Source organism: Scyliorhinus canicula, chromosome 4 (assembly GCF_902713615.1).
Source record: "Scyliorhinus canicula chromosome 4, sScyCan1.1, whole genome shotgun sequence".
Taxonomy (NCBI): Eukaryota; Metazoa; Chordata; class Chondrichthyes; order Carcharhiniformes; family Scyliorhinidae; genus Scyliorhinus; species Scyliorhinus canicula.
Genome location: NC_052149.1, coordinates 65,046,475 through 65,074,300, shown reverse-complemented (window position 1 = coordinate 65,074,300; position 27,826 = coordinate 65,046,475). Strand labels below are relative to the sequence as shown.

General features: G+C 51.1%; 1 protein-coding gene across 1 annotated transcript in view; it reads right to left on the bottom strand.

The window, feature by feature from the left end:
* The window catches only part of dab1a (DAB adaptor protein 1a), an 858,599-nt gene that overhangs the window by 28,355 nt on the left and 802,418 nt on the right, over positions 1 to 27,826 (bottom strand). The window contains exons 24-25 of the mRNA XM_038793498.1: positions 9,943 to 10,140; positions 1,182 to 1,422 (exon numbers count right to left, since the gene is read on the bottom strand). Coding sequence (XP_038649426.1) covers positions 1,182 to 1,422; positions 9,943 to 10,140 — 439 coding nt within the window. The remainder of the gene's footprint in view (positions 1 to 1,181; positions 1,423 to 9,942; positions 10,141 to 27,826) is intronic.

Genomic DNA, 27,826 nt, shown 5'->3' with positions numbered 1-27,826 from the left:
GCCATCTGAATGGGAGTGACATCTGCAGAGAATTCCAAGGTGGGTTCTTCAAATGGGAGTTTCAGTGAGATGGTTCATCCATGGTGTGACCAGCATCTGGAAGGGTTGTTGAGAAATGCATAGAATCTGCTTTGATGGTTTCTGTCATTTATTTCTGGAGTGTGGTGTGCCTGATCACAGTTCACCTGTTAATTCATATGTATCTCCAACGTACCTTAAATATTGAAGTACAAAAGAGATACGGAGGGGCAATTTCCCCCCCTCCCCACCCCTCCCACCATGGTGTGCTTGTAGGCAGCTGAGGCAACCTGCCGTTGGCCAGCGGTGGAATCTTCTGATCCCATTGCTGTCAATCTGATTTCCCATTGAATCCACTCCCCGTCGGCAGGAAACCAACAGTGGGGGTTTGCTGTCAGTGGGACCAGAAGATTCCGCTGGTGAGAATGGCCAGAAAATCCCCCCACCCATGATAAATTGTTTAGCTTTCCAAAATTGTTTGTGTTTGTAATGATATAGCTGGGGTGAAGGAATAGTGAATATTTGAAATATTTTCTTGTGTTTGTATTGAGATCTAATAGTTATGTTTTTCTTGCTTCAATAAGTATTTTATGTATTGCTTTAAAAGTTATCAACAGACTCCTGTGAATTTGTTCATTAACTTTCCTCTCTAGTTTCAAAGAAATTAAACTTTAGGATCAATCAAGCCAAATTTCATGTTTGTCCAATATTAGCATCAGCTGGGATTGTAACAATAGGAAGGAGAATCATAAGAAAACCTAATGCAGGTCTTAGTAATTTTTTTCAGTGGAGCAATGGCAACGCTTAAGGTACAGTTTACTTGCTACCCCAACCCATTGCCATCCCGATCTTTTCAGGGATGGTTCATCACATGAGGATAATCAAAAATGTTCAATTGGAAAAGATGACTTGAAGAAAAGGGAGCTTCATCAAAGAGCAGGTTTGCCAGAAGAAAAATTACAGTACGCTTTCCTGAAATCAGATTTTGATTTTATACATTTTTCCAGCTCTTCCCTAGGAATTATTGAACAGCAGTACACAACTCCTTAGAGCAATCCTACCTTTATCATTAAGACAAATGCCTATCAGTTTCACTACTTCTGAAGCCTTGAATTGAAAAAGAAAACAGTTCAATAATTTAATGAATTAAATAAAAGACATACCATCTTTCTCCAGTTTTTTGACATCAACAGCCCAAATGTATTCATAGGTTCCACCAAGTACACCCTCACTCATATAATGAGTTCCATAGTCCTTAAAGACTTCTCTGTATTCTCCATAATTATACACAGTTGGCAGCTGCTTAACTCTTTGAAAGAAGTCATAATGGAGCATGAGGTCTCTTGGCTTTATCTTAAACCGAGCCACTTGCAGTGAGAACTGTACATGAAACAAATTTTGTTTCTGAAAAGGAACCAAAATAATTCAATGATTGAAGAACATGACCGGTGAGTTATTCAAACTGTGTCCACAGTGTGCATTTGTAATATATGGTCAAAGGGAAGAATGATAAAGGAATTTTAACTTGTGCATTTCTTTCATGATACTCTTTAAATCAATTCTCAGGTACTTTTATTCCCTGATTTCTTCCTGTGACTCTACGCTATCCTGTTTGCCAGTACACATCAAGGTAGCATTTGACCAAATGTGACATCAGGAATTTCTCATAAAATTGAAGTCAATGAGAATCGAGGGAAAACTACAGAGAGTCACACCTAGCAAAAAGGCATATGGTTGTGGTTGTTGGAGGCTAATCATTGCAGCCACAGGACATCACTGCAGGAGTCCCTTAGGGTAATGTCCTAGGTTCAACTATCTTCAGCTGTTTCAGCATGGCCGATGTCATGTGGTTAGAAATGGGGGTTCACTGATGATTACACCGTGTAAGTTCCATTTACAACTATTCAAATAGTGAATCAGTCTGTGGCCACATGAGCACGGCCTAGACAACATTAAAGCTGATAAGCGACAATTAACTGTGCACCACACGATGTCAGACAACGACTATCTCCAACAAGAGAGAGTTTAAATATAATCACCTTGACATTCAATGACAATATCGTCATCAATTTTAACCACCATCCCTCCCAGTGATTATCATTGACTTGAAACTTAACTGGACCAGCCGCATAAATAATTTGGATATAAGAGCTGGTCAGAGGCTGGGCATTCTGGGACAAATGACTCACGCCCTGACTCCCCGCAGCCTATCAACTTTTGACAAGGCACAAGTCAGTAGTGTGATGGAATACTCTCCACTTATAATAATAATCTTTATTGTCACAAGTAGGCTTACATTAACACTGCAATGAAGTTACTGTGAAAAGCCCCTAGTTGCAACATTCCGGCGCCTGTTCAGATACATTGAGGGAGAATTCAGAATGTCCAAATTACCTAACAGCATGTCTCCATGACTTGTGGGAGGAAACCGGAGCACCCGGAGGAAACCCACGCAGACACAGGGAGAATATGCAGACTCCACACGGACGGTGACCCAAGCCAGAATCGAACATGGGACCCTGGAGCTGTGAAGCCACAGTGCGAACCACTGTGCTACCGTGCCGCCTGATTGAGTGCAGCTCCAACAACACTCAAGACGCGAGACACCAACTAGGACAAAGCAACCCACTTTATTGGCACCACATTCACCATCTTAAATGTTCACCCCCTCCACTGTCAGATGAATGTGTTTGCACTGTGCACTATCTAAAATATGCCTTGCAGCAACTTGTCTTTGACTACAAGCGGGATTTAGCGACCCCGGCGCAGATCCTTGAACAATGGATAAGTTGTGCACGATCCCCAAATTAAGCTCCATGCTGGGTGCCGGGCGGATCGTGAGTCACCTGACTCACTCAACCCAGTGTGATCTGGATCTCGCCCTTGACTTTAAATGAGCCTAATAGCCGGATTCATCCGGCGTCCAGGATCCATTGACCATGCCTGGGAGACCTCGCCAGTGCACTGTTTAGCCAGGGTACCAGGGTACTGCCAGAGTGCCAGGCTGGCAGTGCCATGGTGCCCAAGTACTAGGTTGACAATGCCAGGGGTCGGGACAGGGAGGCCTTGCCACATAGAGGAGTAGGTGAGGGGGGTTCCTAGGGGCCTGGGGATGGTTGGAGGTTTGGGGGGGATCTATAAAGTGGGGGGAGATAAGGGGCGCGATTCATCGAAATGGAGACAGAGTGTTCACGCCGTCGTGAAAGCGCCAACCTGCGCATGCGTAGTTTGGCTGCACCAACCAGTGCATGCGTGGTGGCGCTGCGGGACATCCTCAGCGCACCGGCCCTGACGCAACGCGCGGGGGTTCCGGGGCCAGCGCGCGCAACAAAGTTGGGGAGGGAGTGGCTCCCGATCGTGGGCCAGACCCCATCGGAGACCCCCTCGGGGACGGAGCCCCACTCCCCCCCAAACAGGCCGCCCCACTGACCCTGTGCACAGAGTTCCCGGAAGCTGCGACCAGGTGTGCACAGTGCCGGCGGGACTCTGCCGTTTCTGCGTGGCTGCTCGGCCCATCCAGATCGGAGAATCGACGGCCCAGCCGCGGACAGTGGCCCGTGACCGGCGCCGCGCCAAACCCGCCGCCACAAATGGCGGCGATTGTCTGCTCCGTGGAGAATCGCGTGCCAGCGTTGGGGTGGCGTGGCGCAGTTGCGGCGATTCTCCAGCCCGGCGCGGAACTCAGAGAATCCCGCCCAGGACCTGCAAAGGTGGAGGGGGACGATTGAAGCTGCTGGACAAAATGCCGTCCCGGTCTGTGAGGAGCCTTTCTTGCTGGCGAGTTTCAGCTCCTCAGCAGGAACTCTCTCTAACTGCGCTCTACACTAACCGAAAGGGGTTTCATTCCATAAACATACAGCTGGTCTGCGATCAACAGCTACACATCATGCACATCTGCACCCGATACCCGGGCAGTGTACATGACTCATTCAGCCTGGCACACTCGGTGATCCCCGACATGTTCGAGGAGCACCTCCCCCGGCTGCGGGGTTGGATGCAGGGCGACAGGGGTTACCAGCTATGGTCGTGGATGATGACACCTATCCAGAGGCCACAGACCGACGTGGAGACCATACAGCGACTAAGAGTGTGGTCGAGCGGAGCTTCGGCACCCTCAATATGCGCTTCAGGTGCCTGGACCGCTCTGGAGGGGCACTCCAGTATGAGGCTGAGAGGGTCGCCCACATTGTGGTGGCCTGCTGTCTCCTCCAAAATATAGCACAGCAGAGGGGTGATGTGCTGGAGGGGGAGGATGAGGAGGAAGGACAGTCCACCCACGTGGCCTGCACTGGTCCCCCCCACCCCCCACTCCCCCGGCAGCACTGACCAACCCACCCCCACATACCACAGACAGACTATCGAGACCGATTTCAATGGTGTTAACAGGTGTTTATTGTGCAGAAATATATACAGCCTGTGCCCCAGCCCCTATAACTAACTGTGAAGAAAGGTTGAGGGAGCTAGGGCTTTTTTCACTGGAGCAAAGAAGGAAGAGAGGTGACTTGACAGAGGTGTACAAGGTGATGAGAGGCATGGTTAGAGTGGATAGCCAGAGACGTTTCCCCAGGGTGGAAATGGCTGTCACGAGACGACATCATTTTAAGGCGATTGGAGGAAGGTATAGGGGAGATGTCAGAGGTCGTTTTTTTATACAGAGAGTGGTGGGTGTGCGGAATGCACTGTCAGCAGAGGTGGTGGAGTCAGAGTCATTCGGGACATTTAAGCGACTCTTGGACAGGCACATGGACAGCAGTAAATTGAAGGGGTGTAGGTTAGGTTGATCTTAGGTTAGGGTAAATGGGCGGCACAACATCATAGATCGAAGGGCCTGTACTGTGCTGTACTGTTCTATGTTCTATGTACCCTGCACCAGTGCCAACTTAACTGGTGTCTAACTTTCTGGTCTTACGGACCCTAACTGTGGTAAACGACTGTTACACCTGTATTAGGTTATGTAAGGTAGGACCTGTACTACAGGTTCGCTGGTAGCCCCTGCCTGCTGGCTACGCCCAGTAGGAGGAGTATAAATATGCGTGTCCTCTATTCAGCAGCCATTTCGGCAGCTGCTGTAGGAGGCCACACATCTTACTGCAGTAAAGCCGCAGTTGTATCCAACCTTAGTCTTTGTGCAATTGATCATGCATCACTAACACTACACCTAAGTGGTTCCCTAGATGGTACGGCAGGGCTGGAGGCGGCATGCTGTGACTCCTGCTCTGCGACAAGTTGGCACACGTCTCCTGGGGCGACCCGGCCTGGATAAGCCTGGCCGCAGCTCGGGCATCGCAGGTGGCATGGTGCTGCCCTGTTCTGCCTGCTGCCCACCAGATGCACCAGGGACAGGAGGGGAGAGGGGGGAGTCCGTGCTGCGGTGTTCCGGCAAGTCCCCTGCGGGGGTCACCAGCACGGGTCCCACCAGCTCCTCCTCCATCGGGGTGCCCGATGGCCCCCGGCTACTCCATAGGTAAAGGAAGCCATCCCCTGAAACCCCCCCCCCCCCCCCCCCCCCCAACCTGGCTCTGCCAGTCATGGAGGGCCGCCCTGGTCTCAACCAGGGTCTGCACATTCGCGGCAATGGAGCACAGAGAGTGGACCATCTCCGTCTGGGACTGCGCCACATCATGCTGCGACTGTGCCTCCAGCCTGAGGGTCTGTGCCACATCAGCCAGTGACTGGGCCACCTCCCACTGGGACTGGGCCAATTCCCTCTGGGACTGGACCACCTCCCTCTGGGACTGGGCCACCTCCCTCTGGGACTGGGCCACCTCCCTCTGGGACTGGGACATCTCCCTCTGGGACTGGGACATCTCCCTCTGGGACTGGGCCAACTCCCTCTGGGACTGGGACATCTCCCTCTGGGACTGGACCACCTCCCTCTGGGACTGGACCACCTCCCTCTGGGACTGGACCACCTCCCTCTGGGATTGGGACAACTCCCTCTGGGACTGGGCCAACTCCCTCTGGGACTGGGACATCTCCCTCTGGGACTGGACCACCTCCCTCTGGGACTGGACCACCTCCCTCTGGGACTGGGACAACCTCTGGGACTGGGCCAACTCCTTCTGGGACTGGGCCATCTCCCTCTGGGACTGGGAGAACTCCCTCTGGGACTGGGCCAACTCCCTCTGGGACTGGACCACCTCCCTCTGGGACTGGGACAACTCCCTCTGGGACTGGGCCAACTCCCTCTGGGACTGGGCCAACTCCCTCTGGGACTGGGCCAACTCCCTCTGGGACTGGGACATCTCCCTCTGGGACTGGGACAACTCCCTCTGGGACTGGGCCACCTCCCTCTGGGACTGGGCCAACTCCCTCTGGGACTGGGCCACCTCCCTCTGGGACTGGGCCAATTCCCTCTGGGACTGGGCCACCTCCCTCTGGGACTGGGCCAACTCCCTCTGGGACTGGGCCACCTCCCTCTGGGACTGGGCCAACTCCCTCTGAGACTGGACCACCTCCCTCTGGGACTGGGCCACCTCCCTCTGGGACTGGGACATCTCCCTCTGGGACTGGGCCAACTCCCTCTGGGACTGGGCCAACTCTCTCTGGGACTGGGCCAACTCCCTCTGGGACTGGGCCACCTCCCTCTGGGACTGGGCCACCTCCCTCTGGGACTGGGCCAACTCCCTCTGTGTCTGCGCAACGCTGGCCAGCGCCTGGGCAATGCCACCGATATTCACATCCATGGCATGTTGTGACTGGGCCATGCTAAGGAGCGCGCTGCAATTTCCAGGTGGCTCTGGCACATGGTTGTCCTTGTCCTAGGGCACCACCTGCACAGAATGCCCCAGGCCGTGGACACTCTGACCCATAGCACCGTCGCCCCCATTGTCTCCACCGCGGACGCCACCCATGCGGTGTCGGCCTGGGTGGCATGCATGACCGGCACCACCTCCTGCTCCTGCACCCAGATGGACTCCCCCACCTGCACCTTCAGGTGCTGGATCCCAGCCGTCATCTCCTCCTGACGTCCCTGGGTCTCTGACTGCATCTGCAATGTGGCTGAGACTGGATATTCCAGGATCCCGGGACCCATCTGGATGGCAGCTGGTTTCCTGGGGCTGGCCTGTCCTGCGATCGTCTGGCCCCTCAGCTGCTCCTACCTCCACCTGCAGTACCGGATGCTGTGTGTGGTGCACACCAGATAGTGTCCCAGGAGCCTCTTTACTGAGGGTGAAGGGGGTGAAGGCAGCGAGGGGATGTGGGCTGAGAGATGTGCCGATTGAGGGTGGTGTGGGTTAGGGGGTGAGGGGAGTGAGGGATGAGGGGTTGAGGGGATGAGGGTGGTGAGTGGGTGAGGGGGGTTGAGGGGGTTGTGGGGTGGGGTGGTGGTGTCCACACATGTGTCATGGGGATCCGCAACTAAGTGGAGTCTCACTTGCTTGCCCGCCGCTGTCCTCCACCTCTGTGACCTCCTTTTCTCTGGGCCACAGACCACATCCAGTGCCCTCTGCTCGGACATGGTGATCGGCCGCAGGTCTGGTGGTCCCCTGCGGTCTTCTCGCGCTCCTGGCGGATGTGCACATCTTCTCCTGGTTGGGGAGGGGGGGTGGGGGCGGAACACAAACAATGAAACTGTATCCGTTGCGACGCAGCACAGGGGTTGGTTAGATGGTAGCCTCACCGGCCAGGGTAGCTGGCCAGTACTGAATGATCTGTTGAGCTGCTTGCAGTAAAATACTTTTCACTGTACCTTGGTACACGTGACAATAAACAAATCCAATCCAATCCAATCCATTGCAGCTGGCATGGGAGCTGGCATGTGGGGGTTTGGCCGCCCCCAAGAGGGGAGGGGCCGGTTTACGGGTGTGGAGGGTGGCGGGGTTAGTGTCAGGGGCACAGCGCTTCCGACTCACCCCGGCCACTCTGAGAAGGTCTTGCAGTTTCTTCCGGCACTGCATGCCAGTCCGGACGACGTTGCCCACGGTGCTAACTGCCTCTGCCACCTGCACCCAGGCACGGCGAGCAGCCTGGCGGCCTTCCTCCTGGGCCGGGGTACAGGGTCATCCACCTTTCCTCCACGGTGTCCAGGAGGGTCTCCAGCTCAGTGTCCCTGAACCGTGTCACTGATCTCCTTCCGGCCATCTTGTTGGCTGGGACGATGCGTGCGTGGGGAAAGACACCTTTTAAGTGCAGCTACGGCACGTGAGACTCATGTGCGCCAATCACAGACCCGGTGAATCCGGCACTGTTTTGCATGGAACAGGTTGTGTTCCACGTGGCGATGGTGCGAACCCATTCAGAATTGCTGAATCGGTGCAGCTGTTGCGCCTTTTTTCCTGTCCAAAAACACCACTGTTCCCACGCTGGCGTCAGCACTTAGTCTCAAAATTGGAGAATCCAGCCCATGGTTCTGGCAAGTGGACCAACAGATTTTCACAAAGAGATAATTAATAGAAATAAAAAACACATTTCTTAAGAGTGCACACACTAAACCCCAGCTTAATCACAGGAACTGAGAAAGAGAGTCTGCTCAGCCAGAGAATAGGTGGCATGAGGTGCCCAAGAAATTGGAGCGCGACAAAATAAATTCAAATATCAGACTGACAGATTTTGTGAGATGTGCCTTAACTCGTATGCGATACATCAGGGTGGCAATACCTCCTATAGCACAGTGCCTTCAATTTGTAGATGATTATGGGTAAATCTGGCATGCTCATCCACACTTCAGATTGAAGGGATTTTAAAAAATAATATAGGGGGCGATTCTCCGAGCCCCGCGCCAGGCCAGAGAATCGCCGTAACCAGGCCACGACACCCTGACGCCGGCGTGCAATTCTCCGAGGTGTGGAGAATCGGCGCCATTTGCGCCGGCGTGTTTGGTGTGGCGCCGGCCGCGGGCCACTAGAATCGGCGGGGCCGCCGATTCTCCGGCCCGGATGGGCCGAACGGCCACGCCGATACAACAGAGTCCCGCCGGCGCTGTTCACCCCTGGTTGGGCCGGCGGAAACTCTGCGGGAACGGTCGGGGGGTGCGGCCTGTGGGGGGGGGGGGGGGGGGAGGGGAGGGGAGGGGGGGCTCCGTTCCCGGGGGTGGGGGGGGGGGGGGCTCCGATGGGGTCTGGCCCACGATCGGGGCCCACGGATCGGCGGACCGAACTCTTCCCTGCTGGGGCCGCCCAGGTTGAGGTGGAGTTTAAGGATCACACGAAGGATGACCTTCTAGTCCATGCAATGCTTGGCCCATGATTTTTCAATGTTATTGTTCACTACAATTCGGAGACCATATCAACTCTTGTTTGAAGGAAACACTTTTAACTAAAATATAATTAAGCAATCGCTGAATAAATATGACAATTTCTTGTTTCCCTCGCCTTCTTCTTTCTCCTGATGCAATTACTCAAACTGGGGCACAGCTTTCTAGGTCACTATCCGATACCTGTTAGTGTCTGAGCAATTCTACCATGGCCCGGCGATCCTCATCCCGCTCTCATCCACATCCATACATATGCACCTTCCAGGAGAAGGGGGAAGTAGTCATTGGAAACAATCAAACAGAAGAAACATGGATGTTTCTCATCTTTAGTTCAGGTGAGGTGAAGCCAATCATTGTGCTCCCGTTGCTACTAAGATCATCCATCTTGAGCCATGTATAAGCTTACCCAGCTACTAGCAGAATTCTTATTGTGAATGTTCATTTCTTAGTCAATTTGGTGCAAGGAAAAATTGTGAAAGCCAAGATCCATAATAGTTTATAAATTTGATATTAGAACATAGAACATAGAACAGTACAGCACAGAACAGGCCCTTCGGCCCTCAATGTTGTGCCGAGCCATGATCACCCTACTCAAACCCACATATCCACCCTATACCCGTAACCCAACAACCCCCCCTTAACTTTACTTTTATTAGGACACTATGGGCAATTTAGCATGGCCAATCCACCTAACCCTATATTGTCCACCTATATTGTCACATACTTACTGAGGCTGTGTTTTTCAGGAGCTTTTGCATCATTTTCTTGAAATTATTACTATTGTAACCGACTCCAAGTTCAAAAACATTTGGGAAGCTAGTTGCTAATTTAAAGTCAATCCTTTTATCCTTAAATTCAAATCGGCTGTGTGTAAAATTTGAATATGATTCATGCTTAGACAAGGAGAGTTCAAATTTTCCTTTAGCCTGAAATTAAAAGAATACATTATTAGGAAATGAACTATTTCGAAATGATTAATGTACATAAAAGATATAGAAACAGATACATATATCACTTACAAACTAATGATTTGGATAATACTGAACCAGTCAAAGTATTTGAATAATAGACATAAAGCTTCCCATTCAGCTCCCAAGCAATGAAACATTTTTATGATTCCTGAGTGCGTAAAGATAACTTTAGAAATTCTTTATGACTTGTTACAGCCACAATTTATATGATGTTGCATAGAAATCTGTGTATTTTCACTCTTTTAATATCAGTTTGTTTAAAAATATGTAATGATTGCTTCATGGAAAATAAAAATCCCCGATCAAGTTTCCGTCCATGATGTAAATCGATCTCTGCAGCATTAGCAGTTTCCTTGACATTTGTGGTGATTTCTTCATTAACCAGGGTGCTTTAGTATTTTAGCATTCTTGACAAATCATTCATGAAATACATTGCTGATGCAATCCTGTTTCAGCTCCTTGTCCTTGAGGGAGCTGGAAATGCTTTGCCATAGGGGCTGGTTGAGGGAGAATGCATCTTTTATGAAAACTGAATAAGCATTTGAAGCAAATGAAGATATATTGGACACCATAGAATCACACGTCATTGAAAGTAACCATTTGGCCCATCAAGCCTGTGTTGGTTCTTTCAAACAACAATCCACTTTGTTGCATGTCCACTTAGCTGCACTCCCTTACTTTTTCCCATATCGCTGCATGTTTTTGCCTTTAAGTTTTTAATCCAATTACCTTTTGGAGGCTACTATTGAATTTGTGTTCCCTACCCTATAACAGGCAGTTCATTTCAAGTCCAAACTATTAGTTGAGTAAGGATTTTCCTCATGCCACCATGCCTCACGGGAGAACAACACAGTTTTCCCAGTCTATCATGCAACTGTAAAATCTCATTGCCGGAACCAGTAAAGACTCATCACAAACACGATCATCCAAATGACCCTATGTGACGCTGTGGTTGCGAGGTTCTGTTTTAAAACAGTGAAAGAGGCGGAAAGTTTGGACAAGTCTCCGGATACAATTAAAAATGGCAGATTCTTTTATTTTAAATTCATTTTTACAGGATCAGAGGCAGGATTCTCCGACCCCCCCCCCCCCCCCCCCCCCCCCCCGGCTGGGTCGGATAATCGCCAGGGGGGTGGCGTGAATCCCGCCCCCACCGGCTGCTGAATTCTGCGGCGCCGGAGAATTGGCGGGGGCGGGAATTGCGCTTTGTCGGTCGGCGGCAGCTCGCAACGGCCTTCCCGGCAATTCTCCAGCCCGCGATGGGCCAAAGTCCCGCTCGTTCTATGCAGGTCCCGCCGGCGTAGATTGGACTAGGTCCCTTACTGGCGGGACCCGCCAGTCAACCCGCCTTCCCTTTTTGCAAACCTAACCCCGGATTGCAAACCCGTCGCCACCAGGAGCAGACGGTACAGCGCCCAGGACATGATCTTCATCAGGTCTGAGGTCCAGTGGCTGCTATGGCAAGATATCATTGAAGCCAGCAACAGCGTTGACTACAGTCAGACCATCAATAGGTACATGCAGCTTGACGCGTACCCCCTCCCACGCATATCTGATTTGGACAATCAGATTGCACAATACCGGGTTTTCTCTACAGTGGACCTGAAATCTGCCTACCACCAGCTCTCCATCCGTAAGGCGGACCGCCCATACACTGCGTTCGAAGCAGACGGCCGCCTTTACCACTTTCTTAGGGTTCCCTTCGGCATCACCAACGGGGTCTCGGTCTTCCAACGGGAGATGGACCGAATGATTGACCGGTACGGACTGTGGGCCACTTTCCCATAACTGGACAATGTCACCATCTGCGGCCATGACCAGCAGGACTATGACGCCAACCTTTCCAAATTTCTCCACACTGCCACTCTCCTCAACCTCACGTATAACAAGTGCATGTTCAGCAGGAACCGATTAGCCATCCTCGGCTATGTGGTCCAGAACGGAGTTCTGGGGCCCGACCCGATCGCATGCGCCCCCTCATGGAACTCCCCCTCCCCCACTGCCCCAAGGCCCTCAAAGGATGCCTGGGTTCTTTTGTATTACGCCCAGTGGGTCCCAAACTATGCGGACAAGGCCCGCCGACTCATTCAATCCATCGTTTTCCCCCTGACGGCCGAGGCTCACCAGGCCTTCAACCGTATCAAGGTCAACATCGCCAAGGCCGCGATGCACACTGTTGACGAGATGCTCCCCTTCCAAGTCGAGAGCGATGCATCAGATGTCCCTCTGGCCACCACCTTCAACCAGGCAGGCAGGCCCGTGGCATTCTTTTCCCGCACCCTCCATGCCGCCGGAATTCGGCACTCCTCCGTCGAAAAGGAGATCCAAGCCATCGTCGATGCTGTGCGGCATTGGAGGCATTACCTGGCCGGCAGGAGATTCACTCTCCTCACTGACCAATGGTCGGTTGCTTTCATGTTTAATAACACACAGCGGGGCAAGATCAAAAACAATAAAATCTTGAGGTGGAGGATTGAACTCTACACCTACAACTACAAGATTTTGTATCAACTTGGTAAGCTCAACGAGCCCCCCAATGCCCTATCCCGAGGTACACGTGCCAGCGCACAAGTGGACCGACTCCGGACCCTGCACGACAATCTCTATCACCCAGGAGTCACCCATTTTTACCACTTCATTAAGGCCCACAATCTGACCAACTCCATCGAGGAAGTCAGGGCGATCACCAGAGACTACCAGGTCTGCTAGACGTGTAAACCGCACTTCTACCGGCCAGACCGTGCGAGCCTGGTGAAGGCCTCCTACCCCTTTGAACGCCTCAGCGTGGACTTCAAATGCCCCCTCTCCTCCACCGACGTTGCGGGGGCTGGGAAAGATGGCGGCGACCATGGAGCGCACGTTGTGTGGGTGGGGCAAGATGGCGGCAACCATAGAACGCACATGGAGTCAGAGGATGTAGATGGTGGCACCCATGGTGCACACATGGTGGGGCCGGCGAAAGATGGTGGCGCCCACTGATCGCACGTGGAGTCGGGGACGGAAGATGGCGGCGGCCACTGATCGCACGTGGCCCCGGGGGCAGCGGACGGCAGGGCCCATTGCGCGATAGACTGAGGCGAGGGGGGAGTTCTGGCGCGATAGCGGCAACTGCGCGGTACTGACACACCGCTGCAAAGTGGCCTTTCTTGCCACAGGATTTGCAGGTCGCGGTGCGGGCCAGGCAGCGCTGGCGGGGTGCTTCTGCTGACCGCAGAAGTAGCAGCGGGGACCCCCAGGGTGCGTGGTGCGGCGGGTAGCACAGGCATACTGCACGGGAGCGGCCCCAGTCGGGGGGGGGGGGGTCGGTTGCGGGGTAGGATGGGTGGGGTGCGCGGCAGGTGGGGTAGGATTGCACATTACGGGAAGCGGCTGTCATTGAGAGCGCTAAAGTCTTTGTTGCCGCAAGGTCGAGAGTGGCCCCTTCCAGCAGTCGTTGCCGGATGGGGTCCGATGCAATACCCGTCACAAAGGCATCCCGCATAAGGAGATTCAAATGTTCCGTGGCCGAGACGGCCTGGCAGTCACAGTCCCGTACTAGAGGGATAAGGGCCCGCCAGAAGTCCTCAATCGACTCACCCGGTTGCTGAACGTGAGTGGTGAGTACATGTCTCGCAAACAGAGTGTTCATCGACTGAGCGTAATTCTCTTTGAGAAGTTCCATGGCCCGGGCGTAGTTAGGCGCATCCTGAATCAGCGGGAAAATGCTGGAGCTCAACCTTGACTATAGGAGTTGTACCTTCTGAGCTTCCGATGGTGTAGGGTCCGCTGAGGTGATGTAGACCTCGAAAACAGCCAGCCAGTGGTTAAAGTTTTCCTGGCGTGCGGTGACTGCGGATCCAGCTGCAGGCGATCGGGCTTAATTCTGATGTCCATGGTGTTGGAAAATCTCACTGTAATAAATTGTGGCGCTAACAATTGCACACAAAGACTCGAATCGGTACAAGAGAGGCTTTATTACAGTGAGATGTACAGTGAGATGCTATTCCTTCGGCTGCAGCTGTAGAATGGCATCTCAGGGAAACTAATGAATATTTATACTGCTCCCTGTGGGCAGAGCTAGCCGGCAGGGGCTTACCAGAAAACCTGTAATACAGGTACTGTCGTACATCCCCTAATGTGAGCACACACATATATATACAGTGGTAGATCACCACACACCCATCATCTGACTTTATGTTGGACAGAAGATTTTTGATAAAGCAATTGAAGATGTTCGGGCCGAGGACACTACCCTGAGGAATTCCTGCAGTGATATCCTGGGACTGACATAACTGACCTCCAACAACCATAACGATTGAAAGCGTTCAAAATTGAAACCATATTTAGAACAAACAGAGATTTACTCATGAGCTTAAGGTGTCTACAACAGTAGAGAGCAACTGGATAAACGCTTAAAACAAAGAACCATTATTCAGAGTTGTGTTACAGTTTTTAGTTAACTTTGTTTAATTAACATGCTTGCGGAATGTGAAAGTTAATGGGCTGGATTTTCCGATCCTGCGGCTCTATCTGCAGGATCCATCTGGTCTTATGACCAGAAAGTTGGCGCCACCCCTGCACCCATCCTCTGTCCGGTGGGGGGGCTAGCACCTGCGCACTATAAAGCCCCCAGCATTACCTGCAGATACGGCCGGAGAATGGCTGGGTCTATAGCCGCGCATGCAGCATGGCGGCTGCCTATGACGGCCGCGCCGTGCAACATGGTGCCGGCCGTGCACGGAGACAGCCTGCTAAAAACTACCCCCCTGTAACCAGCCTCACTACCACCGGACCACCCCCCACCAGTCTCCCCAGCCCCCGCTGAAGCCCCCCCCCCTTTGCCAGCGGAACGGCTCCCCACCCCCTGAGTATGCTGGACTCAGTCCGTAGCTGCCACCTGACGTCCCCGAACAGTGTGAGTATACATGAGCGACGCCATCGGGGACTTGGCTCATCGGGGAGGACCATCAGGCGAGAGCCTCAGGTCTCCCAGAGTATGCTGTTTTTGAGGGGCGGAGCATCGCAAAAATGGCACTGTCATAATATACACACAAATATATGATGGTGCACAGACATACATTGATTGACACACAGGATGACCAATTAACACACAGAGCACAACAGCCAATCACCAGACATGACACGGCCACTATAAAGCCAGAGGTCACTAGTTTTCCCTGCTCTCTTGGAACGCAGCCTCTGAGACAGTCAGAGCCCGTGAGCAACAACACGAACATCCACCATGTGGTAGCAAGATAGTCTGGTCAGGTTAACCTCAGGTCTCCAGTCAACTCAGCATAATGTCAACCCACAGTTCAAGTATGTTTAACAGTTGGTAGTTCAATAAAATAAAGTTGCATTTCTCCAAGTGTTGGAAGCCAGTCTCTCTCACTGCTATGGTAAACGCAGTCCTCGCAGACCCAGCATACCCAACACATCATGGTACCAGAGCGTGATGTTAGAGTTTGACAGACTTTGACCAGCGATCAGCCATCCGGTAATATGGACAGTGTCCGCCCTCCCCCGCCGCTCCGCATCGCCGGCAACCTCGGTGACAACTGGAAGATTTTTAAGCAGAAGTTTCAGCTGTATCACGAAGCCACCAACCCCGAGGCCGCATCGGATGCCAGAAAGATTGCTCTTTTCCTCTGTACGGCCGGGGACCACACTATCCACATTTTTAACTCCCTCACATTTGCTGAAGGTGAGGACAAGTCCAAGTTCAAAACAGTCCTTCTCAAGTTCGACAGCCACTGTGACATTAAAGTCAACGAGAGTTTTGAACGCTACGTGTTTCAACAGAGGTTGCAGGGTAAGGATGAACCTTTTCAATCCTTAACCCATTTCCATATCCTCGCGCAATCCTGTAACTACGGCTCCACTTGCGACTCCACGATCCGCGACCAGATTGTTTTCAGTGTCCACTCCGATCCCCTTCTCCAGCAGCTCCTTAAAGTGAAGCAGCTCACCCTCGCGATAGCTATCGAGACCTGCGTCCTACATGAGTACACTACTAACCGGTATTCCCACATTAAGGTGGCAGAGACGGCGCGGAAAGGCCCCCACGATGCGGAGCGGTGCAGCCCGTAAAACGGCTCCAGGGCCTGAGTCTGGATTAGAGCAGCCATTTCGCGTGCTTTTCCCAGGCTCCTGCGTATGCGGGCAACGAACGAGGGGACGGCGAGGCTGAGGACCGAACTGCGCAGGTGCGCACATGGTTCGACTGCACCGCGCATGCGCGGTGGCGCACGGAGCATCCTGACATCGGCGCCACGATGTGCAACTGTGGCTCCTCCCACTTAAAGCGGCAATGTCCCGCGAAATCTCAACGCTGTCTCCAATGTGGCAAGCCTGGCCACTATGCAGCCCTGTGCAGATCTACTCAACTGCCCACCACACATCGATCCCAGCAGCAGCGCAGGATGTCCGGTCAATGCAGCAACCCGTTGCAGATTCCGACTCCGACATGGTTCCTGATCCCGGCACCGGCATCTCACATCCCCATTCCGGGTGGGCATCATCACCAAGCACGCAATGCTTTCCTCAAAAAAGGCCAAGCCCCTCCCTGTGATGAGCATTGGTCTGGACGACGAGTGGTGTGCCATCCTTACGGTCAACAAATCTCGCATACGGTTCAGGCTAGACACCGTCGCTTCAGCGAACCTCATTTCGCAGTCTGACCTAGATAACATCCACGTCAAGCCGACTATCCTTCCATCGGCCTGCCAGCTTCTCGACTACAATGACAATGCCATTGCTGCCAGTGGCTCATGCCAGCTCGTGGTATCGCACCATTCCTTAAGAGCCACCCTGCGCTTCGAAATTGTAGGGTCCAACAAAGCTTCCTTGCTCGTTGCTCAGGCCTGCAAGATCCTGAATCTCGTGCAGCGGGTTCACACCATGTCGCCCACTGAGGCATCAGCCTCGGCAAATGCCGACTTCCAGACACAATTAAAGGACATCATTGCACGATACCACGGCATCTTCAAAGGTATGGGCACACTCCCATACACGTACAAAATTATTTTGAAACCGAATGCCACGCCTATGGTTCATGCACCCTGTCGGGTGCCGGAGCCCCTTAAGGACCACCTCAAGCAGCAGCTGCAGGACCTCCAGGACCAGGGCGTCATTTCTAAGGTTACGGAACCCACCGACTGGATTAGTTCCATGGTTTGTGTTAAAAAAACATCAGGGGAACTTCGCATTTGTATCGACCCCAAAGATTTGAACCATAACATCATGAGGGAACACTACCCTATCCCAAAGCGTGAAGACCTCACCTGCCAAATAGCTGGCGGCAAATTTTTCACAAAGTTGGATGCCTCCAAGGGGTTTTGGCACATACAACTTGACGCATCCAGTCGGAAGGTCTGCACTTTTAACACCCCGTTTGACCGGTATTGTTACAACCGGATGCCTTTTGGTATCATTTCCGCCTCAGAGGTGTTCCACCGAATAATGGAGCAAATGATGGAGGGCATCGAGGGGGTGTGAGTGTACGTCGATGACATCATTGTCTGGTCCACAACTCCTTAGGAACACATCAATCAACTCAAGTGAGTGTTCCAGAGGATCCATGAGCATGGCCTCTGACTCAACAGAGCCAAATGCTTGTTCGGTCAAGCAGAAGTTCCTCGGCGACCATATTTCGCAGGTCGGTGTGCAGCCGGATGCAGATAAGGGGCACGATTCTCTGACCCCCACGCCGTGTGGGAGAATCGCGGGAGTGCCGGTCGAGCGTCGATTCTCCGGCCCGGATGGGCCGAGCGGCCTGCCTAATACGACCGGTTCACGCCGGCGCCAACCACATTTTGTCGCTGCCGGCGTGAACATCACGCGACCGCTGCGTGTGGCGTCTGTGGGGGGTGGAGGGAGGATTGAGCACCAGGGGGGTGCTCAGGAGGGGTCTGGCCCGCAATCGGTGCCCACCGATCATTGGGCCGGCGTCTCTGAAAGATGCATTCTTTTCCCTCCGCTGTCCCGCAAGATCAGTCCTCCATGTCTTGCGCGGCAGCGGAGGGGAAGACGGCAACCGCACATGCGCAGGTTGGCGCCGGCCAACCTGCGCATGCACGCGTGATGTCATTTAGGCGCCGCCGGCCACGTCATTCAGGCATCATTTGATGCAAGCATCAAGGCCCAGCGCACGAGATTGACACGCTGCCGCTCCTAGCCCCCTGGGGGTGGGAGAATAGGGGGCGAGGAGCGGCCTCCGACGCCGGAGTGAAATACTCCGGGTTTCACTCCGGCGACGGCTCTTTGTCTCCCTTTGGGAGAATGGCGGCCAAGGTGTCGGCGATCAATGCTATGAAGACACCAGAGGACAAAAAGGCGGTCCTCCGCTTCCTGGGGATGTTCAACTTCCTTGGGAAGTTTATCCCCAACCTTGCATCACACACCACAGCTCTCCGCAATCTTGTAAAGAAAAACCACCGACTTCCAGTGGCTCCCCGCTCATGAGCGAGAGTGGCATGAGCTCAGGGTGAAACTCATCAAGACCCCGGTACTGGCATTCTTCGACCCTGCCAGGGTGACTCCCTTTCCTGCTGCCCTATCTCCAGCACAACTGCTAATGAACTGCACACTGCGGATGATGGTGCCTGCAATCCATGTCCCGGACCTTGACAATTTTCCGGTCCTACAAAGAATGCAACAGTCTCGGGCCCAATGCAAGTCGGTGTATGACGCCCATGCTCTCGTCCCTACTGACCAAGCTGGTCTGCCACAGTTGTGGTAGTCAAGCAAGTGGCCCCCAGATCATTTCTGGTTCGCATGCATGATGGCTCTTTTCTTTGGCGTAATAGGCGGGCACTGCGGCTGCTTCCACGCTCGCCATCTGAACGTGATACCCTGCCTCGCCTGATGCATCCTCAGGACACGCCCTTCCAAGAGATCACTGGTCTGCCTCTTCTTTTGCCATCCGCTACATTGGATGCAGCTCCACCCATTCCAGAGCAGGGCCCCCTGACCCACCCTTGAGGCGGTCAACCAGAATTCATCGCGAGCCACAGAGACTGAATTTATAGACTGAATGTTTTGTTGCCTTGTTCTTCGTTTACTCGCCTGTACATATTGTTTTCTATAAGTTGTTATATGCACTCTATCTGCACTGGACATCTTCCCATGTAAATACGTTCATATTTTTTGTATATAGTCAGGTTCCTAGTCATGTAAATACGCTCACATACTTTGTACATAGTCAGGCACATTCACACACCTACTATTTATTGCCATGTACACATTTTTTAAAAGGGGGGAGATGTAGCAACAACACGAACATCCACCATGTGGTAGTAAGATAGTCTGGTCAGGTTCGCCTCAGGTCTCCAGTCAACTCAGTATAGTGTCAATTCACAGTTCAAGTATGTTTAACAGTTGGTAGTTCAATAAAATAGAGTTGAGTTTCTCCAAGTGTTGGAAGCCTGTCTCTCTCACTGCTACAGTAAACGCAGTTCTCGCAGACCCAGCATACCCAACACATCAGACACCGCACCCGATTCCGGTGTAAGTGGGAATTCTTCGGCCGATTGCCGAACGTGATTTTGACGTCGGCGATCAGAGAATCTTGCCCACTGTGGTCAGGGATCCGGCCAGCATGCGCGGCCAGGGACCCGGCCGTTTTCGGCGCGGGAGCCGGGAGTTTCACCCGGAGCTACTGCTAGCCCCTCACCGGTCCCGGAATCAGTGAGGGTTTCACGCAGAATCTTTGGTCGGAAAAGACCACACATGCTCCGCTGTATCAACACTTAGTTGCTGAAACGGAGAATCCAGCCTTTAGTCTCAGAAACAGAGAATCTCGCCCAGGAAGTTTATTTCATAAACCATTCCACGGTTTAATATTCTGATAAGGAAGTAGAACATTTAGACCGGTGTATAGCTTATCAATAGATTTAACAGCTCTGAGCATGAACAACCAATAACAGACTAATACAAACAATGAGGTCCCTTAAAGTAAGCTTAAAGGTTGAGGATGGTATGCAAGGGACGTATGAAATCAATCAAGGGAGAGTTTGTTTGATCCAGGACAGAAGGTACTTGCAAAACTATAGTGTGCATTGGAATATGGGGCACAAAACACTGAAAAGAGGAGAAAGAAAATAAGAAAAAAGCTATTTATCCATGTCAGCCATCCTGCTTGACTTGGACCAGTACTCACTGTCGTGTTAGGTACACTGGTATAACACTGGCTGCAACTGGATGCGGCATAGATCAAAAAGATACTCCAGACCTTGAAGTTAGTTCAATCAGGTTTATTGAACTAATGGCACAGTTAGCACAGTTCTCTGTGAGTTCGACTCTGCTAACTTAACACCACACACTCGACTCTGCTAACTTAAGTGTGGTTGCCCTGTCTGACTGAACCAGACTAGCTCTTAGCCACGTGATGGAGATGTGAGATTGTAATAACACCCTTGACTGACTCTGGATGTTCATCAGTGGAAAGAGGCGGAGTGTGAGTGCCTTGTGTCCATTGGCTGCTTGTCTGTATATCATTATGTGTGTGTCTGCATATCATGACACTCATTACTCACTATTCACTACTTCTCACAGATGTATGTGTTTGTTCTATAACTAATGTGTTATAACCATCTTAAATTCAATGGTGTGGATTCCCCTTTTGCGGAATCCACCACTTTGCCGACAGCGCACACACGCCCGCAGATTTCCCATGGTGTGGGGGTGCCTACAGTGGGAAAACCCATTGGCCGACAGCTGCGATGCGTCACACCAGGAAACAGGTCCAGCGGGATGGCGATTGCCACCCAACATACCACTCTACTGATTGTATTCAATCCTGGATTTAGTAGGTAATTGATAACCACAATGAAGTGTGCTTAAATTAAAGTATCAACATATTGGGAATCTTAAAAGCTAATCAATGTCCTTTTCAGTTCAGGCCTGTGCCAACACTTTAATGACTAAAAAGCAAGCAGGTGATGTGGTAGGGGCTGTCAGTGAAGCAGCAGAATGTAAGGCTGGATTCTCCATCGGCCTACGCAGTATCGAGGTTCATGATGTGACAGAGAATCGGGAAATTGGAATCAGCGCACACCGTCGCCGGGCTTTGGTCCGAATCCGATGCTCCAACTGCCCATTGGTGGCCGGATCGAGGTCCACGACCCTGCGCCAGCGGGAACATGCAAATGAATGCAAATTGGTCTTAATGACCCATTTGCATCCATTTAGCGGGCCAGGCACTCAATGCTTCAGCCCTACGTGATTCTCCAGTCCCCGGGGGTCACCTGTGGTCTCTACCAGCGTGGCTCTGGCATGGTAGACCTTGCAGTAGGCTAAGGGAGATACCCGGGAAGGGAGTTGCCCCCAAAGTCCATCTGAGGGTCCTCTCCCCCCCCCACAATGCATCACCTGTCCACCCTCTTCTACCAGATACCCCCATTTCCCTCTCCCAGGGACCCCTGTAATAGGGAAACCCCCCAGGGTCCTCTGTAATAGGGAGACACCCCCCCCCTCCGCCGCAGGGACACCTCCAATAGGGAGACCCCCAGGGACGCCAAGGCTGTTACAGGGGTCCCTGGGGGACCTCTTGACTAAAACGACCCCCCTCTACAGACTCTCCACCCCAGAAACAAGACTCCTGTCTAGAAGCTAGAGTGCAGTCCAGACGGATGCAGTGAAAGGATTTACAATTGTAATACTTACCTGGAAGCTCCATATGTGCACTTCCTCAAAGGAAAATAGCTGTGACCTGGTGTTTTAATCCCGCAGATCCATTAGCTGCAAGTCATTAATAACTTTTTAGTAGTGGGCTGTGAGTGACAGCTTCCACAAACCAGATGCAGCCTTGATCCATTCATCTCCATTTATGGGTCAGTGATTTTAAGTGGTGAAACCCCAATGTTGACAAACATTGACCACATCAAAAACAGGTAAGTGCAGTGCAATCACATGCTTGAGTTATTGGAATGCACTTATTTCTTAGAATGCACTTACCTCTCTTTGGTGTGGTCAATATTTGTAAACATTGGGGCTTCACCATTTAGAATCATTGATCCATGGGAATAGATGAATGAGTCAAAGCTGCAGATGGTATGGAACCTTTCAAATAAAAACTACTACTAAGAATATGACTGGCTTGCAGCTATAGGATCTGAGGTGCCTAGACGTAGTTCACAGATGTTCTCCTTCCAGGAATGGACAAGTGGAACATCAAGGTAAGTGTTAAAGCTGTAATTTTTTGCACTGACCCTGTCTGGGCTGCTCTCTAGCTTCCAGCCAGGAGTCTGTTTTCTGGAGGGTTGGGGGTGTGTGGTGGTCTGGTCTGAGGGGGTGCCACTTCAGCCAGGACATCCCTGTGGGGGGTCCTTTCAGTCACGGAGTCCCTGTGGGTCCTTTTAGTCAGAGGGGCCCAATTGGGTTTCCCTTTAGTCAGAAGGTCCCTGTAAGGGTTTCCCTATTACATTGGTCCCTGCGGATGTGGTTTCCCTATTACAGGGATGCTTGGGGGGGCCTTTTAATCAGGGGGTCCCTGCCAGGGATCTCTTTAGTCTGGAGGACACTGTGGGTGTTCTATTTAGACAGGTGGATCCTGGAGGTTCTCCCTATTGCAGGGGTCCCTGGGGGTCTCCATATCACAGGGGCCCCTGGGGGGATCTCCCTGTTACAGTGGTCCCGGGAGCAGGGTGGATTACTGTCGCACTTAGGGAAGAGAGACTCCTTGGAAATCTGGTTGTGGGGGATTGTTTTGCAATGTGGGAGTGGGGTGGGGGACTACTTTACAGTGCAGAGAGGGGTACTGGCCATGAGAGCTCGCTATTGGGCCGCCCACTCAAATTGGCATCCCAATAGTAGGATTCCATTGGGAATCGCTCGTATTTCACACCATGTATAAATTTGCACGTCAAGGGATGGGGAATTGCATCCCACTTTGCATTTACAGGGGGGCATAAAATAGGTGCAATTCCCCTCCGGCGGGAGAACACGGGCTGGATTCTCTGATTTTGAAGTTGTGTTTGGAGCATGTGTCTAGTCTTACGACCAAAAAGTCGGCGCCGCCCCACACTGATGCTCCGCCAGGTGGAGGGCTAACAGCTGTGCCATGTAAAGACCCCAGCTTTACCTCCAGATACGGACAGAGGATTGCCAGGTCCGTGGCCCTGCATGCGCACGGTGGCGACCTGCAGCTGTCGCGTCGTACAACATGGCACCGGCCGAGCGCGGACCCGGACTGCCACCCCCGGAGCATCCTAAAAAAATACCTTCCCAGATTTCGGCGTAAAAACGGATTCTCAGGCCAATTGCCGAACGTCTATTTTGGAAGAAAATAGACTTATCAGCGATAGGCAGCATGGTTTTGTGCAGGGAAGGTCATGTCTTACAAACCTAATAGAATTCTTTGAGGAAGTGCCAAAATTAATTGATGAGGGAAGGGCTGTAGATGTCATATCCATGGACTTCAGTAAGGCGTTTGATAAAGTTTCCCATGGCAGGTTGATGGAAAAAGTGAAGTCGTATGGGGTTCAGGGTGTACTAGCTAGATGGATAAAGAACTGGCTGGGCAACAGGAGACAGAGAGTAGCGGTGGAAGGGAGTGTGTCAAAATGGAGAAAGGTGACTAGTGGTGTTGCACAGGGATCCATGTTCGGACCACTGTTGTTTGTGATATACATAAATGATCTGGAGGAAGGTATAGGTGGTCTGATTAGCAAGTTTGCAGATGATACTAAGATTGGTGGAGTTGCAGATAGCGAGGACTGTCAGAGAATACAGCAAAATATAGATAGATAGGAGAATTGGGCAGAGAAATGGCAGATGGAGTTCAATCCAGGCAAATGCGAGATGATGCATTTTGGAAGATCTAATTCAAGAGCGGACTATCTGGTCAATGGAAGAGACCTGAGGAAAATTGATGTGCAGAGAGATCTGGGAGTTCAGGTCCATTGTACCCTGAAGGTGGTTGCCTTCATCGGACGGGGTATTGAGTACAAGAGTCAGCAGGTCATGTTACAGTTGTATCGGACTTTGGTCAGGCCACATTTGGAATACTGTGTGCAGTTCTGGTCGCCACATTACCAGAAGGATGTGTATGCTGGTTACCAGGATGTTGCCTGGTATGGAGGGTGCTAGCTATGAAGAAAGGTTGAGTAGATTAGGATTGTTTTCATTGGAAAGACGGAGGTTGAGGGGGGGACCTGATTGAGGTCTACAAAATTATGAGAGGTATGGACAGGGTGGATAGCAACAAGCTTTTTCCAAGAGTGGGGGTGTCAATTACAAGGGGTCACGATTTCAAGGTGAGAGGGGGAAAGTTTAAGGGAAATGTGCATGGAAAGTTTTTGACGCAGAGGGTGGTGGGTGCCTGGAACGCTTTGCCAGCGGAGGTGGTAGAGGCGGGCACGATAGCATCATTTAAGATGCATGTGGACAGATATATGAACGGGCGGGGAACAGAGGGAAGTAGATCCTTGGAAAATAGGCAACAGGTTTAGATAAAGGATCTGGATCGGCGCAGGCTGGGTGGGCCGAAGGGCCTGTTCCTGTGCTGTAATTTTCTTTGTTCTTTGTAATTCCAGCATCGGCAATCAGAGAATCAAGCCCCATAGCTCCCAAACGGGGAACCCGCCCTTAGTTCCATGTCAATGTAAAGAGCACACAAAGCAGTAAAGAGTTAAAATTCAAATTTTAAGGTTTAATAATTCCTCCAAAAATGAAGGAAACTGGAATCTTATGCCCTCTCCGGTGGCATGTTTGGTGGCTTGGGGAACATTTAGTCAGGCAGGATGATGATGGGTGAAGGCCACACTACCTTCCTGTTTCCAACCTGATGAAGGCAGCAGGGTTGGGCAGGGTTGTTGGGGGAGAGGATGATGCCGATTAGCCAGATTGAATTCTTTATGGAGCTGTTTGAATTTCTGAATAAATGTGACTCCAGAGACTAAGTTTGCCCGGACTTCAGAAAGCCTTTTGTTACAGTATCGCAGGTTTACAGGCTGGCCCACAAGATAGAAAATCATGGGGTAGTTGTTGTAATAGATTTTTAGTTGGCTATGTCAATAGAGACAGTCAATTTGAGCATGGAGCTGCATTGGATATGGACTGCAGCAACTTACTGTCGCCTTGCAAAAAGCAATTATGGATGGGCAATAAATGCTGGCCTTGACAGAAACAACCACAATCCCTGAAGGAATAAATACAACAAAATCTACATCTTATATTTGTATAACGTCCTTAACATAATAAAATATCCGGGCAGCATGTTTGGCAGTGGTTAGCACTAGGATTACGGCGCTGAGGGCCCGGGTTCAAATCCCAGCTCAGGGTCACTGTCCGTGTGGAGTTTGCACATTCTCCCCGTCTCTGCGTGGGTTTTACCCCACAACCCAAAAATGTGCAGATTAGGCAGATTGGCCATGCTAAATTGCCCCTTAAATGGAAAAGAATTATAATAATTGGGTCCTCTAAATTTAAAAAAACAATAAAAGGGAAGCATAATAAAATATCCCAAGGTGAATCACAGGAGAAAAATATGACAGTAATCCACACAAAGAAAAACTAGGAGGTTGAATCCCCCATCAGAGTGTTTCCACTAGTGCTCGGAGCAAACCTGACATGCAAATCGATGGCACTTACATTTTTTTTAACCAGGATCAGGTATTTCGTGCCATTCAGTGGCACAGCTGGACCCGAGAGGGGCGGGTACTAATCTTTCTGACAGGTTCCACTCCTCAGAGATGATCACAAATGTGGTTGCAGTGCCTTCCTAGGATCGCAGGCAAGGACCTGATAACCCTAATCACTGCCAAGGCCCACTCCCCTCGTTCCTCCCTGCAGCCCTCCCTCATTTCCCCTCTTCAACCCCCCTCAATTCCCCCTCAGTCCCCCTTTCAGCACCCCCTCATTTCCTCTTCCATTCTCCCTCAGTCCCCCTCTTCAGCAACCACCAATTTCCTCCTTCAGACCTGGGCACTTTGTACTCCCAGGGCGGTCCTTCATGGTGGGTGGGGATTGGAGGGGGCATTGGCTGGGCTGGAGGGGCTCAGGTCAGGAGTCTTTCCCGGGATGGTAGTCATTTGGCTAATCTTCCCATCTGTAGCCTTTAAACTCTTTAAACTGTCTGTCAGCATGTCAATATTAAAGTTCTCTGATAACAATGTGGAAGTCTTCCCATCCTCAGCCTTAAATCCTTTAAACTGCCCATCAGTATGCCAAGTTCAAAAAACTGTGAGATAAAGGGAAAAGTATTCCCTTTAATGTGGTGAAAGTCTTTGAAATGGTAATTTCACAGTCAATTTCATCGGCCTTTAATGCATTGAAGTCTCTCTGTAACCTTAGTAGCCTAAAAGATTTGGCCTGAGTGTTTTACATTCAATTTCATGGACCATTGCCTTTTAAAAGTCTCTTGATTGACAGGTCCAGGCAGTGTCAACGGAAGGTTTACTGTTTTTTATTTATGTAGCCCTACAAGGGGCCATTAACTCTGAAGAGAACGGTTTCTCTAACCGCAGTTTTTTTTTCACTGGGCCATTGGGTTTTCCGTTGCAGGCAATAATGCCCCCCAGGTCAAAGGGAGAAGGCTTGGTCAGAGAGGTAGGTTTGGTGAAGATCAAGAATCTAGAGTTAGAGGAATGCAGATATGTCAAAGCATTGTTGGACTCGAAGAGGTAGGTAGAGATAAGGCCATGTAGAGATTTGAAAACAAGGTTGAGAATTTTAAAATCATGACATTACTTGAGCAGGAGCTAATGTAGGCCAGCAAGCAGCAGGGCGATAGGTGAAGTGAACTTGTGGCAGGATAAGACACCGGCAGCAGAATTTTGCATGACCTCAATTAACGGGGAGTAGGATGTGCAAGACCAGCCATGGCTACAAAATTGTCAAGTCTGGAGGTAACAATGGTATGAATGAGAGTTTCAGCAGCAGATGAATTGAGTCTAGTATAAAGTCAGGCAATGTTACAGATGTAGAATAGGCAATACACAGTCCTAATTGATGTGTTAGGCAGGTTGGTTCGGCATTGACTGCAACTGGATGCAGTGAAGCTAGAAACAGACGTCTGACACAGGAGATGATCCAACACTGTTTTATTTAACAAGTGGACTGCTGTACATGTTCAGCTGTGGGTTGACACTCTACTAATCTAATTGACGACCTCGAACTGGCTTGACCAGACTTACTAGCTACCGCATGGTAATAGTGCTCACTAGCTTGTCTCAGTAGCTCGGTCCTGAGAGAGAGAGAGTCTTAATGCCCCGTGGGCTTTATATTGGTGGTGTCCTGTCTGGTGATTAGCTGTTCTGTGTTGTGTGTTCATTGGTCATCCTGAGTGTCAATCACTGCCTGTCTGCATCTCATTATATACATGAGTGGATATTATGACACCAAAGATTGTGTAAGTATGAGGTCAGAAGTTCATCTTGGGGTCAAAATTTGCCACCAAGTTTATGAACAAACTAGCTTAATGTTAGACTTTTACCAGGACAAGGAATGGAGTCAATTGCCAGGGAACAGAGACTTTTAAAAGGCAATGGTCCAAAGAAACAAAAATAATGGGCGGAATTCTCCACAGTCCGACACCAAAATCATGAACTGCAATCGGAGAATGGCTCCCAACGCCGGAATCAGGGCAGGCGCTGGTCTGACACCAGTTTGCGTTGCTCTGCCCCCTCCAAATTGGGGTCAACGGAACGCACGTAGTCTCAAC